Source organism: Danio rerio, chromosome 1 (genome assembly GCF_052040795.2).
Source record: "Danio rerio strain M-AB ecotype USA chromosome 1, GRCz13ab, whole genome shotgun sequence".
Lineage (NCBI taxonomy): Eukaryota > Metazoa > Chordata > Actinopteri > Cypriniformes > Danionidae > Danio > Danio rerio.
Genome location: NC_141021.1, coordinates 9,379,112 through 9,393,366, shown reverse-complemented (window position 1 = coordinate 9,393,366; position 14,255 = coordinate 9,379,112). Strand labels below are relative to the sequence as shown.

The window sequence follows — 14,255 nt, the reverse complement described above, 5'->3', positions numbered from 1 at the left end:
TAACTTTTTTTCGATAGGCTACAGAACAAACCATCGTTATACAATACTTGCCTAATTACCCTAACCTGCTTAGTTAACTTATTTAACCTAGTTAAGTCTTTAAATGTCACTTTAAGCTATATAGAAGTGTCTTGATAAATATCTAGTCAAATATTATTTACTGTCATCATGGCAAAGATCAAATAAATCAGTTATTAGAAATGAGTTATTAAAATTATTATGTTTAGAAATGTGTTAAATAAATCTTCTCTCCATTAAACAGAAATTGGGAAAAAAATGAACGGGGGGCTAATAATATTGCACAGCCCCTTTTCAGTGGCAAAGACTTCCAAAGGTATCAGACTTGCATTTGAATTTGTATTGTCAGGAGGTGCAGGTGAAGGTGCAGCTGAAGCAGGTTCAGTCAGCTCACACACAGCGGCCCAGCGCTGGATCCAGTTACCCTTATGTAGACGTCCTTATAGGAGACTTGACCAACCACAGAGTCACGCAGTTACAGCTGGAACAGGTAACACATTTAACACCATCAGAAGCATGCTTGATGCAGGTCTTAAAGGGGACCTATTGTGCCCCTTTTTACAAGATGCAAAATGAATCTCTGTAGTATCTAGAGAGAGTGTGTGTGTGTGTGTGTGAAGTTTCACCTCTACAAACTTTGCTGTTCATGTGTGCATCCTAAAAATCACTGTTCAATCACTGTTATATGCCTTTCACTTGATGCTCAAAAATGAAAGTTGTAGCAATTACATTATTTAACCTAGAGCCACCAAAAACATGCCACTTAAAGAGCCCCTATTTTGCATTTAAAAGAGAATATTTTGGTTTAAGGGTCTCCAACAACAGGCTGATATGCATGCAGGCTCAAAAAACACTTTTATTGTCTTATAATATGCATTTATTTTTACCTCATTATTATTCCATGATAATCTTGTTCAGCGAAGCTAATCTGCGCTGATTGGTCCACTGACCCAGTTTTTCAAGAATTATTCTTGTAAACCAGGGATGTCCAAACTCGGTCCTGGAGGGCCGGTGTCCTGCATAGCTAAGCTCCAACTTCCTCAACACACCTGCCTAGAAGTTTCTAGTATGCCTAGAAAGAGCTTGATTAGCTGGTTCAGGTGTCTTTAATTGGGGTTGGAACGAAAATATGCAGGATCGAGTTTCGACACCCCTGATACAAAGTGGCACGTGACGCGTTTTCAATGTGGATTTACACGTGATATATGAAAATAAAGAGTTACCAAAAACAGTACAAGCGGTTACAAGTAACAAAACACAATAAAATACATAACTTGCAAGCTAGAGAAAACAAGGAGGCAACCATTTTAATCGCACTTACTTACACTTGTGAAATGGAGGAAGGAACTGGTCCATGAACTGTGTACTGAAAAGTTCCTGTCAAGCTCTGACAAAGTCCCATACATCAATAGTCTTTTCTGACCCATCCTTTAACACACAGCTGATGAATCCTCCATTGTAAGTGTGTAGATTGCTGAAGCACTCGTCAGAAAAAGGACGGGAACACAACACAAGGCTGGGGCTGTAATGCTAAGGTGTTTTTGCAAAAATAAACTTAAACCACTGACTCTTGCCAGCCTCATCTTTGGCTAGAGAAAAGTAACAGTAACTTTCCCTCACACTTCAGAGCACAGGGTCTATTCGACTTGATTCAGCCGGGATCTGCTACAGTGTTCTTCTTCCTCCTTTTCTTTCTACAGTGTTTGTGGGCGGGGCCGGGGGTTTCGATTTTCCCAGGTCTGCGCGTGCAACAAACGGGCGGAGCTTGAGTTCTGTTTCGACGTCACGCTGACACAGCTAAAGACTCGTTATCGTGCGATTCATTCGAACCACTCTGAGTCAACTCTTTTAAAGATGAATCAATAGTTTTAAACATGGTACACTTTCAGATTTAAAACTTAGCTGGATATTTCACTTCACTTAGAGCTGTGCTACACACTGCAAGGAAGGTCATTTTCAATAACCCATAATAGGGGCTCTTTAAAATTACAGGCTCTGAGCTGTTTGTAAAACCAAACGTTTCATGTCTTACTGTTTTTGAAATAATTGGAAAGCAAAATAAATTTGTCTCCTGGTTTGGCTGATCCAAAAAAATGGTCCGATCTGTGATTCAAAAACTGCAATGTGATCCGAACCATGAGACTTGTCATCTGTTACACCACTAATGTATAATGTCTAGGAAGCACATGAGGAGCTGGAGTTAATACGTAGTTCTCAACATATAGCTGTATTATTTTCCTCATTTTTTTTGTTGGTATTAAAAAGATCTTAAATAGTCTTTAATTTACCCCTCATATGACTTGCAGAATTCCTTTACATATGAATGAGAGATTTATGACTGCATATGTTGTTTGGCAGGGTCTGGAGCTGTGTCGAGTTATCGCCATGCACATCGAGAATATGCTTTCTGTCCGAGAGAAGAGACTCACTCTGCCACCCAGTGAAATCACCATGCTGTAACAAAACCACACGCACAGTTACGATGCTTTATTTCCATCACCTAATCATGTCTACACCAAACCTCTTAATGCAATGTTTGCACTAATCATGTGTATTTTTTGTGATTACGTAAAGACAAGCAGTGAATGAAAATCATTATTTTTGTACTGAATGCTTATTTATACTTATATGAATCATTGTTTGCCTTGCTTTTGGAATACACAATTTGTTTCTTGAGACTTGAAATGTGAATGTAATCAAGTGTTAAATGCTTATTTTCACTTGTAACTTGAATTTGTATGTTAGAATGAAGAGAGATGTTACTCAGGAGAACACGGGATGAATGCACCTTTTCAGAAATGGATGAAAGGGTAGTTTTCAAGGTAATTAAATGTAGTTTTTGTTTGTTTTCGTTGTGAATTTGTTCATTTAGCTGTTCATTATCATGAGACCTACGTGTATTTACATTTTTATTCATAATTATTTTGTTGTTTTTTTTACAGTTTTCTTAATAAATATTGTTGGTTAAAGCCCACATCAGTAACTTGTCCTACTGTTATTTTCCAGAGCTCTTGCTGTATTTTTGGAGAAGCTTGTATATTAAGCACATATAGGTGTTATAATGATCTAGTTATTGAATAAGGTCTCTTGTATAAAAAGGGGTTTAAACTAGCTTGCAAGTTGTGCATTTGGATTATTTTGTTGCATATTTTAAGGACAATTCTTGATTAAGTTTAAATGAGCAATTTTTTTAAACAATAAATCTGAATTGATTGCATTCAAACGAACAAAACCACTTTAAACAATAAATGTGTATTTATTTAAATAGAAATGATCAATGGTTATACTGTTATGGCTAAATACATCTGTAGGCATATCCAGGAAAATGCATTAAACTCAGTAAGTATATATAAAATAATCCTGACTTATGCACTTGTTTGTCTGGATGCAGAGGATAAGATATTGTTTGGTAACATTTGGAAATTCTAGTTTTTATGATAAAACTGTTATGTAAACAAATTGGTATTTATAGTAATAATAATAATAATAAATATTATTATTATGATAATACACCATTGTAATTGTTAATTCTTATAAATACTTTGTCTTCAGTTCTAGTTGTATGAATATTTATGGAATTATATATAAACATATAAATGTACAGTAATAATGCACGTTCGGTGAGCTGAGCTCTTAAACGCTTTTGATCTCAACAGAGTATGTTTAAAATGATTTAATAACAATAACACAATTTTATCATGAGAATAAAAAGTTTTCAGACAACTGAAAAAGCCTTTTATAGCCGCAGGGTTTGCTGACAGCTGATCGCGGCGCTCATTGGCTGTCACAGGACCAGACCCTCATGCCCATATGCTCATGCCTACGCGCAGAAAGGACGCGCATGCGCACTTCACCAAACAGTTTTGGTTACACGAGTTTACGTTCTCTCCACGGAACCGTGCAATTTTGCTGCAGTGGAATAAGTACTCTTTTTTTTGGACACATTTAAAAAAGGATAATCAGCGATTGCGGTGAGCTAAAGGCGAGCGATTCAAGCAACAAGCACTTGTAAGCCTGTATCCTCTCGAAGCTAGTGGTGGCGTAGCTGTGCTACGTGCTAAATGTTTTGGGGCAGAAGCGCAGGGAGACGCCGCCTGTGATTGACAGCACACTCACCGCGTTGCGTTGCTGATTCAGTCGGGTTGCTCCTGGAATGGGGCAGTGGAAACTTTAGTTGGCTTAAATTTGTACCAGGAGAGAAGAGGAAGCAGGCGGCACCGCTCTGGGCCTTCGGTCACGTCGCGCACGACTCCAGTGACCGACACTAATATTATAACATGGGGACCTGAGGCGAATTCAGGTTCAACAACATTTTGCAGCAATATTTCGGACTTTGCTCTTGAAAATGGCCGGATTTACCGATCTGCGAGAGAAGCTCAAGTCGATGACACCGCACAGGGACAAAGTTTTCGAGTACAGCAACGGCGAGAAGCGCAAATACCGCGAGTCGGATGATGACGAGAGCGAGTACGAGGAGCGGCGGGACGCGGAGGCGCGCAGAGTCAAGAGCGGCATTAAACAGGCGAGTATCTTCACGCTGGAGGAGTGCGCGCGCATCGAGGCCAAGATAGACGAGGTGGTCGCCAAGGCAGACAAGGGGCTGTACCGGGAGCACACGGTGGACCGGGCGCCCCTGCGAAACAAGTACTTTTTCGGGGAGGGGTACACGTACGGCGCGCAGCTGGAGAAGCGCGGACCCGGGCAGGAGCGGCTGTACTCCAAAGGAGAGGTGGACGATATCCCGGACTGGGTGCACGAGCTGGTCATCGATCGCCTCGTGACGCACGGTGTTATCCCGGAGGGTTTTGTAAATAGCGCTGTGATCAATGACTACCAGCCCGGAGGCTGCATCGTGTCCCACGTGGATCCCATCCACATCTTTGAGCGGCCAATAGTGTCCGTGTCCTTCTTCAGCGACAGCGCGCTCTGCTTCGGCTGCAAGTTTCTCTTCAAGCCGATCCGCGTGTCCGAGCCCGTGCTGCACCTGCCCGTGCGCCGCGGCAGCGTCACAGTCCTCAGGTCGGTTCTGGTCCAGACACTGAGTTACTTTCTTTGCTTTCCTTCAAACACTAACGTTCCTTACAGAGTTAATGTGCCTATTTTGTAAGAGCACCATGGTGCTTTTGAAACTGTTCTCTAAGTATATTTACATGTGGGATGCATTTTATTTGACCTAAATGCACAGACAGTGTACTCTGAGAAAGTAGTTTCTAAAATATGTTGTACATGACAGGACGAAGCCTAAATTTATGGATAGTTTCATAACTATTTGCCAGTCAATGTAATTATTTTTGTAAGTATGTTGTAAGTTCATAACTTGATGCTAAAATACAAGTGCTAAAGTTACCTATACGAGTCATTATACTGTGGTATTTTATATTTATGAAAGGGAATAAAATCTCTCCGTGGCAGGGGCAGCTGCCACTAAATTTGCCACAGCTAAGTGCGCCTGCCACTCTACCCGTCACCGCTAGGGGCAGCTGCCTCTAAACCTGCCACTGCTGAGCGCGCCTGCCACAGCACCCGCCACGATTTTATGCACCTGCCACAAATACCTGCCACTGTTTTGAAAGCCTGCTACGGTACATGATTTTTCATGGCCTGAAATCAGGATATTAAAATTCCCTCATAATTCTAGATTTTCCTGGCTGCACAGATGTCTTTTGTTCATGGAGGTAATCTATAAATCCAGAAACGCATAACAGTGCGCGACCACTAATCGTAACGGGTTTTGTAGTAGGCACATATAACCGTGATGAGTTTTGTAAAAGCCACGTATATAAGAGGCAGGTGCCTTAGCAGGCCCATATTACCATGGCGGGTTCCGTACCAAACCCGTATAACCGTGGCGGGTTCCGTATCAGCCACATATTACTGTGGCGGATTCCGTTTCAGTCTCGCATAACCGTGGCAAGTGCTGTGGCAGACCCGGATAACCGTGGCGGGTGCCGTATCAGCCGCGCATAACCGTGGCGGGTGCTGTGGCAGACCTGTATAACCATGGCTGGTGCCGTATCAGCCGTGCATAACCATAGTGGATGCTGTGGCAGGCGCATATAACTGGAGGGTGCCGTGGCAGGCGCGCTCAGCAGTGGCAGGTTTAGAGGCAGCTGCCTCTAGCGGTGATGGGTAGAGTGGCAGGCGCACTTAGCTGTGGCAAGTTTAGTGGCAGCTGCCCCTGCCACGGACAGATTTAAAAATATAAAAAATATAAATATAAAATACCACAGTATAATGACTCATATAGGTAACTTTAGCACTTGTATTTTAGCGTCAAGTTATGAACTTATAACATACTTACAAAAATAATTATATTGACTAGCAATTGCCCTGAAACTATCCATAAATTTAGGCTTCGTCCTGTAATGTACAACATATTTTAGAAACTACTTTCTCAGAGTACACTGTCTGTGCATACATTGGCAGGTATTTGTGGCAGGCACACTTAGCTGTGGCAGGTTTAGTGGTAGCTGCCCCTGCCATGGAGAGATTTTACTCCCTCTCCTTTGTTGTACTGCCACAAATTTGTCGCTTAACGTGTTTTACTATCTTAGTATTACCTTATTATTATTATTATGCAGACATGGACTCCAATCTGTTTATTCAGCTTTGGCCCTTTGACCTAAATATTCTTTTAACGACCCCCTAAAATTGAAAGTTAACATTTAAACATAACATGCATGAAAACAAGTGATGTGTTTAGTCATTTGTTTGCATTGTGTAATTAGTTGTTAGCCTTTTTTTTTTAGAAGTATGTCCCCCAAAATTGTACTTGTTATAAAATGAAGTTCTTTCTCTGATGCTTTCCACTTTGATCCATTTCAGTGGCTACGCAGCTGATGACATCACACACTGCATCCGCCCACAGGACATCAAGGAGAGGCGAGCCGTCATCATTCTGAGAAAGTGAGCCGTTCTGGGTTTTTCTTCAAAGCTCTGGAAGTGTGTGTGGGTGTACGCTTGTCTTATATTCGGTGTGTTCATGTGTTTTATTGCAGAACAAGGGCGGATGCTCCTCGCCTAGACTCCAACTCTCTGAGTCCATCCATCGTCTCTCCTAAAAGACGGCACATCCTCAAAGCCAAGCGCTCGCATCGCAAGGCTGACCCCGATGCTGCACACAGGTAGGCCTGTCACAATAATCAATATACTTATCGCACAGCACATGGACATGACCTCAGTTATTTTTGGTGATGCAATATGTATCGCTCATACATACATAAACAATTCTAGCAACATTTTAGCTGATTGCACAACATCTCTATCTTTACTGGAGGTGTCAGTATCAGTATGGTTGAAAAACACTATAGTATTCTACTATAGTATATACCAAGGCTATTCGATTAGTTTGTCATGGGGGCCGGTTCATGAAAAGCATCCCAAACGAGGAGCCGGAGAGATTGACTTGCTATATGAGAGATGACAAAACTACATATCAGAGCCAACATGCTGTATTTGTGCTCATAAAGACACCCACGTTGGCTTTTTCTACATTAAAATGTTAATATATTGTATTTTAAAACAACTGCATTGTCCAATTGACTTTTTTTTATTTATTTATTTTTAACAAACATTTAATAATGTATTTCATAAAACAAAAGCAGTGCATTGCTGAAGTAGGCTTCTTTTACATTCAGACACATTCATATGTTATGTTTTGAACTGCATAACAATTAGGGATGCAACGCTTATAGATTTTGGTTGTACGATTTTATAGTCTGGAGAATAATCATGCTTTCACGGTTATCACGTCTAATGTCAATTCAAGCTTTATTTTAGGTAAGTAGCTATTTAGATTAACTGTTGTTATCATCTGCGTTCATGCATACATAATCATTTGAATAATAACTCGTCTTACATATGTTTTGTTTACATTGAACTAAAAGGCATGCACAACTCTCACTGTGAGACGCAAGCGCGTTGCTCCGCTTGTGCGCGCATATTGTCACATATTTTTAAATTAGAAATAAAATCGCAAGCGGAATAGACATGATATGGGAACGGCCGCAGCTATAGTTAATCCGGTGTGCGTGCGTTGTAGCAATCGGTGTATATTCTTGGATCTTTAAACTAGCGCACAGGTGACAACTTGTCATAACTTTTCCGTGCAACAGAAATGCGGCTTAGAGAAGACTTTACGTTTCATTAACCCTGACGTATTAAAGTGCGGTTAATAGTGAAATAAGCTAATCGTTGCATCTCTATTAATGATTACAGTGCATTGAACAAAAGGTATTTCCTACGAAACATATCCAAGTGCTTTCAGCTGTCCGCACTACTCGCTTATGGTGACTCACTCTCTGTGCCTCTGCAGCTCACGCTGTATTAAACAGTTGCACGTCACTTCATAACTGTAGCGGCCGTTTTTTGACTGAACTAAATTTATTTTTGATGTCTTGGTCACACTATTTGGAGGGCCGGAAACAAACTGCCTCGGGGGCCGGGTTCGGCCCGCGGGCCGCCAATTGAATAGCCCTGGTATAAACTCATGTTGGTTTCTGACAGCTCAAAATAGATCTGCGAGCAGATATCGCAGCCTCTGTTACTTTTTACCGTGCACTTTTTTTTTGTATTTATTTATTTAGAATATGTGTTTTTACATTTAGTTATCAATGCTTACTTATTAAAACAACTATAATTTGATTAAATATTCTTAAGAATGATGCATTATAAATATTATTCTTTGGAATAGTGTTCTTGCATTGTGATGATATTATATTGTCATTGTGGCATTAAAACATGAGTGGCTTAAAATGGCCTTAAAACGACAATCATATCATTTATCGCAGTATATGCATTGATGCATTGTTATCTTACAATAAAAAATAGATGTCATGACAGGCCCACACACAGGGTCCTTCATATTCCAGCATGTAGATAATTCACACTGAATTAATTAGTTGATGTTAGCTTAATCACCCTCAGGTCATTCAGGGTGCAGATGACTCTTGTTTTTCTTAAATAAAGAAGTTGTTTTCAGCTGACAATGGCTATGTTTCCATCCAAAAATGTGAATTAACTTTATGCACAAAACTGGAATATCGCATAAAAGACGTTTGAATAAAGCAGCTTTTCCATCCAACAAGTCAAAGCGGACAAAATCGTCACTTCCTGATTAACTGGCGCCAAATATCAACAGTGAAAATGGAAATTGGTGCGATACGAGAAGCTGCGTGAAGCTTTTCTTCATTTAATAAACGCGGTGGCATTTGAAGGCGTGAGACGTGGAGCACAGACGCTCTTGACTCTGGAGGTCATTAATAAATATAATAACACTAATACTTTGTCCATTTGCACACATTTTATTATCACATGAGCTCTTATAACAAAATCCCATGACCTTTGCTAATGAGCATACTGGAATGTTCAGTAAAAGTGTTTCCATCGCAGTTTATGCGCATCTTTTCTTATTGAATAAAAAAGTTTATCCTACTCGGTTATGCACATGTTTTTTATGCGCATTTTCAAAAAATTATGCACATCTTGGCATTTCTATCAATCATTTTTTTTGCGCATATACTAAATGTGCACAAAAATAGGTGGATAGAAACATAGCTAATGAGTACGTTTAAATGAACACCAATAATACGGTAAAGACAATACTCTGATTAAGAGTCTACCATGTAAACAGCGATTTTTGATTAATCCTATTTAGGCATGACCCCGGTATAAGATTCTGACGGTGTGATAACCTTGGATAAAAATATCACGGTTTCGCGGTATTATGATTACTGCTGTAAAATATATTGTTTTTAAATTTCTGGGTAAAAAACTAAAACATTTTTCTCTTTTAAACAAAAGTAAATTAATAATAAAATTTATTTTATTTTAAGAAACATTTAAAATATTTTGGAATAGTAAACATTTCGGGCTTTTTTTACAATTTAAAACAGGATCTTTGAATATCTTTTCTGCTGAAGATACTGTTGTCCTAAAAAATAAAAAAAGGTAAATAAAAAATTGTAGACATACCTTAGAAACGGTATTGCAGAAAAAATTTTGACTGTTTTAAAACCTTGACTTTTTAAAACCACGGTATACCTTGACAATGGTTATCGTCTTAATGCCTAATCCTATTAAGGTCATAATTGAACCAAACAGAAATGAAATTAAGACGTGGAGCATGCCGATTTATCACAATATTGAAGTGCAAACACCTTAATCAAACTATTATTATCATGTTGGACAGGAGAAATAAAAAATTAAATCTGATGATAATATCATATTATATATTCAGCCAAGTTTAAAAATTTAAAACTGCAATAAATGTGGTATTACTGAATATTTGAGTGTGTTATAAATAATCAAAACAGTATTGTGTTTAAGTACTGAATTATGTGTTTATTTCTGTTTTGTTTTTTTTGGCCCAGGGGCGACACAGTGGCTCAGTGGTTAGCACCTCACCTCACAGCAAGAAAGTCTCTGATTTCAGTCCCAGCTGGATCAGTTGGCATTTATGTGTTGAGTTTGCATGTTCTCCCCATGTTGGTTTGCTGTGGAGACCTCTGATGAATGAAGGGACCAAGCTGAAGGAAAAATAATTAATAAATTTTATATTTTTAGTAATCAATCCGCAAACCCAGTTAATTGAGGTCATGAAACATTCAATGTAACATCAATATATAAAGAATCTAACAAAATTTATATCTTGGGTATCCTAAAACATAAATAAAAGGTTGTTTAAGAACTTTTTTTGTATTTTTTTCACCCTCAAAACGATTGCAAAATAACAGTAAAATGAGCTTTAGGTCAGCTCTGGAATTAACATAATGTGTTTTTGTCCTTAAATAGCATGGCAGTGGCTGACAACATCATGCATGATAAACCAAACTGCATCATTCTTTCATACAGAACTTGCAGATCTCGTGCAGTTTAATATTCACAGACAATAATCCAGATGTACAGCAGCACTACTACATTTATTCATTCAAGAATAGCCATTTTGAGTAACACAGTTTATTCAATTTCTTTTATAGTGGATTCTGTTCAAAATCAAACATTAAGAATCCTTTCAAAACCATTCATTCATTTGTTTTCCTTCAGCTTAGCCACTTATTTATCAGGGGTCGCCACAGTGGAATGAACCACCAACTATTCCAGCATATATTTTACGCTACGGATGCCCTTCCACCTGCAACCCAGTAATGGGAAACACTCATTCACACACACACTTGTACACTACTGCCAATTTTGTTTATTCAATTCACCTATTCCTTGGACTGTGGGAGAAACCAGAGGACCTGGAGGGAACCCACGCCAACCTGGGGAGAACATGCAAACTCCACACAGAAATGCCAACTGAACCAGCCGGGACTCGAACCAGCGACCTTCTTGCTGTGAGGCGACTGTACTAACCACTGAGCCACCCCTTTCAAAATCAAACAAACTAAAAAAAGGACTGCTCTCAGATGTATTGAATGTTTGTGTGGATTCACATTTGCACTAACTTTTTTGAACAAAGTATTTCCAGTCAACATCCATAAAGTGTCCACTTTGTTCTGTTTCTGCCACAGGCCTCGTGTTTTAGAGATGGACAAAGAGCTGCAGAGGCGTTCGCTCTCGTCCCGGCAGAGACGCCACGATGACGGCAGCTCCGAAAACTCCTGGAGGAGAGCAGACGACAGAGAGCCCGCCGCGCGCTACACACACGATCACGCACCCACACGGCGAGTCAAAATGAGACGCCACTGAACTCAGGCTGGGTGAACTCGAGGACACAGACACTCGCTGCTTTACTTATCTATTCAGACATATCAAAAATGAAACTTCGAGACCCACTTTATTTTGTTCTGTGTTCAAAGGAAATAAAAGGACATCGAAACTGACTAGTGGAAATCAATAACTGATCCGTATACGTCCCGGTCCGCTTCATGTGTCAGTGTCATCCATATAGATCAGGGGTGTCCAAACTCGGTGTACTGCAGATTTTACACAACACACCTGCAAGAATGTTTCTAGAAAGCCAAGTGAGAGCTTGAATAGCTGGTTCAGGTGTGCCTCATTGAGGTTGGAAGTAAACTTCGCAGGACACCGACCCTCCAGGACCGGGTTTGGACACCCCTGATACACATTTACATAACAGTATCCAATAACAAGGTGCATTTGATTATTTTCAACAGGAGATTATTTTGAGAACTGCTCTAAGTAAATGTGATTTACTTATTAGTATAAGGTTTTTTTCCTGTTTAAATTTCTAAAACAGCATAGAAAACCACTATTAATTGTTTATTTTTTGTAAACATGATCAAAAAGGGGAGGAAATAAACATTAGGAGGTTTGTTAAATCTGATTGGCTGAGTTAAATGAATGTAATGATAACAAAAGATCCTGATTTTGCTTTTAGTGGCTTCCAGTGAACGAAGAGTTCAGATTTATCAGCTTTAATATGCCTGACGAGCAATATTAGTTTCCTGTTAGAGTCCTGAAATAGGATGAAACTTTCATTGTCCTTTATTTTCAATGTTTCTTTCATTTCTATTTGTGAAGGAAAGAATTAATTCATGCCAACGTTATGGTTGTTGAAGAGCTGTGTAAGACTGTCTTAAAGGCAAGAGTTCATCATTTCTGTTAATACTGTTTCTGTTTCTGAGACTGAATGGAAGTGAAGGAATATTGAAACATGCTGCAGTGTGTGTTTTGCTGGAGGACTTGAATAGAGAACTGTGTTTGAGACTCCATATATATATATATATATATATACTTTGTATTTAAGAGATTGGCTGTTTTTGTTTAAAGGTTGAAATATGGAGTAGATTAGACCGCGTAAAGATTAAAAAGGCGTTGTTTTTGGAAATATCTGTTCATTATTTTTCTAATAATGCGGAGATTATTCATACCTGTTGTGTTGTTTTGTAGTTCACATTTTAAATAGCAAACGATCTTCCCTGAAATGTTTACTTTGTGTTTTTATTGGTGTATCAGTTCATTAACATCATTTCCACACCCGTGCAGTACTACTGATTTTACTTTATTTTAGTTTGTGGGTTCTTAATTAAACATGCGAGGCTGGATCTATGTGCCACTCTTGTATAGCAGAATGCAGCTTTTACTTTAATACACCCAGAATTTAACTGATAATATTGGATAAATTTCCCACAGGTTATTTCCTCTTGCTCAGGGGAGTCGAATGTCCTGGAGGGCTGCAGCCTGCACAGTTTAGTTCCAGCCCTACTTCAGTACTCTTACTTGGAGGTTTAAAACAAGCCTCAAGGACTCTTTTTTTAAAATTAGTTTGATCATGTATGTTGATTTGGCTTAAAGCTAAACTGCAGAGCTGTGGCCCTCCAGGAGCTGAGTTTGACCCGTGTTCTAGCTGGTTGCAAGTAGCAAGTGTGATTGTCCACTAGGTGGTGTGAGAGCTTCATTGCCAATAATTGATTAATTTGTTCAATATCTGTAATATTACAAAGAGAGTACAATCAAGTGCTGATTTACAAAGTCATCTTTGATTTAGAGTTTTCCATATAAAAATGCAAATACTCTTTTCAAAGTTTTGTGTTTTCCCTTTATTTTTAACTGTGAGCAAGATAACCAACTTTATATCATTTCATTAACACACCTAGTAATATAAATCTGTGTATAACTAATTAATATTCATTAGATTAGCGTAGTTGCACTGTAAAACCCAACAGTCAACTTTATCAATTGAAATGAGTGTAGTTAACTCAAAATTGACTGAAAGTTAATTCTACTCATTTGAAGAGACTTGAACTCGGTGTTGAAGGTAATGAGTTATTTAAATACTTAATTACTTCAACTTAAGTTCACTACTCGTATTGATTAGTTTTTTATTCAAATGGTTTGAGTTGCCTTATCTTATTGTGTTCTACAGTACTCTTTGGTTTGAGTTCTCTTCATTTATTGGGTTTATTGTGCCTAAATTGCTTTGTTTACTCAAATGGATTAAGTTTACAGTACTCATTAGGATTCGTTTTTGAACTTAACTGGTTTGTTGGAATCGGTTTCATCAAATAGTTTGAGTTACCTTAACTGTTTGGGTTTTACAGTGTTTTATGCTTGGGAATATGATTACTAAATATTCATTTTCTTTTCAGCTTAGTCCCTTTTTTAAACAGGGGTCGTCACAGCGGAATGAACCGCCAACTTATCCAGCATATGTCTTGCACAGCGGATGCCCTTCCGGGTGCAAACCAATGCTGGAAAACACCCATACACACTCAATCACACACATACACTACGGACAATTTAACCTTTCATTTCAGTTTAGGACTATGGGG

The 14,255-nt window shown here is 38.9% G+C and overlaps 2 protein-coding genes across 3 annotated transcripts in view; both read left to right on the top strand.

Moving 5' to 3' along the window:
- myo15ab (myosin XVAb) overlaps window positions 1-2,997 on the top strand; it is a 73,519-nt gene extending 70,522 nt beyond the window's left edge. Inside the window, exons 65-67 of the mRNA XM_087236662.1 lie at window positions 368-508; window positions 2,377-2,494; window positions 2,764-2,997. Of these exons, the coding sequence (XP_087092788.1) occupies window positions 368-508; window positions 2,377-2,478 (243 nt within the window). The 3' untranslated portion in view covers window positions 2,479-2,494; window positions 2,764-2,997. The remainder of the gene's footprint in view (window positions 1-367; window positions 509-2,376; window positions 2,495-2,763) is intronic.
- Window positions 2,998-3,855: 858 nt separating this feature from the next.
- alkbh5 (alkB homolog 5, RNA demethylase) lies at window positions 3,856-12,908 on the top strand. Of its 2 annotated transcripts, XR_015475868.1 has the most exons (5): window positions 3,856-5,037; window positions 6,844-6,924; window positions 7,017-7,142; window positions 11,532-11,901; window positions 12,075-12,908. XR_015475868.1 is itself a non-coding variant. In NM_001077387.1 (4 exons), exons 1-4 carry the CDS (start codon window positions 4,364-4,366, stop codon window positions 11,707-11,709), a joined length of 1,059 nt encoding a protein of 352 aa, NP_001070855.1. In that variant the 5' UTR covers window positions 4,001-4,363; the 3' UTR covers window positions 11,710-11,839. The 2 variants fall into 2 exon arrangements, 1 of the variants encoding a protein (NP_001070855.1); NM_001077387.1 differs by lacking the exon at window positions 12,075-12,908 and having other exon boundaries at window positions 4,001-5,037; window positions 11,532-11,839.
- The last annotated feature ends 1,347 nt before the right edge of the window (window positions 12,909-14,255 follow it).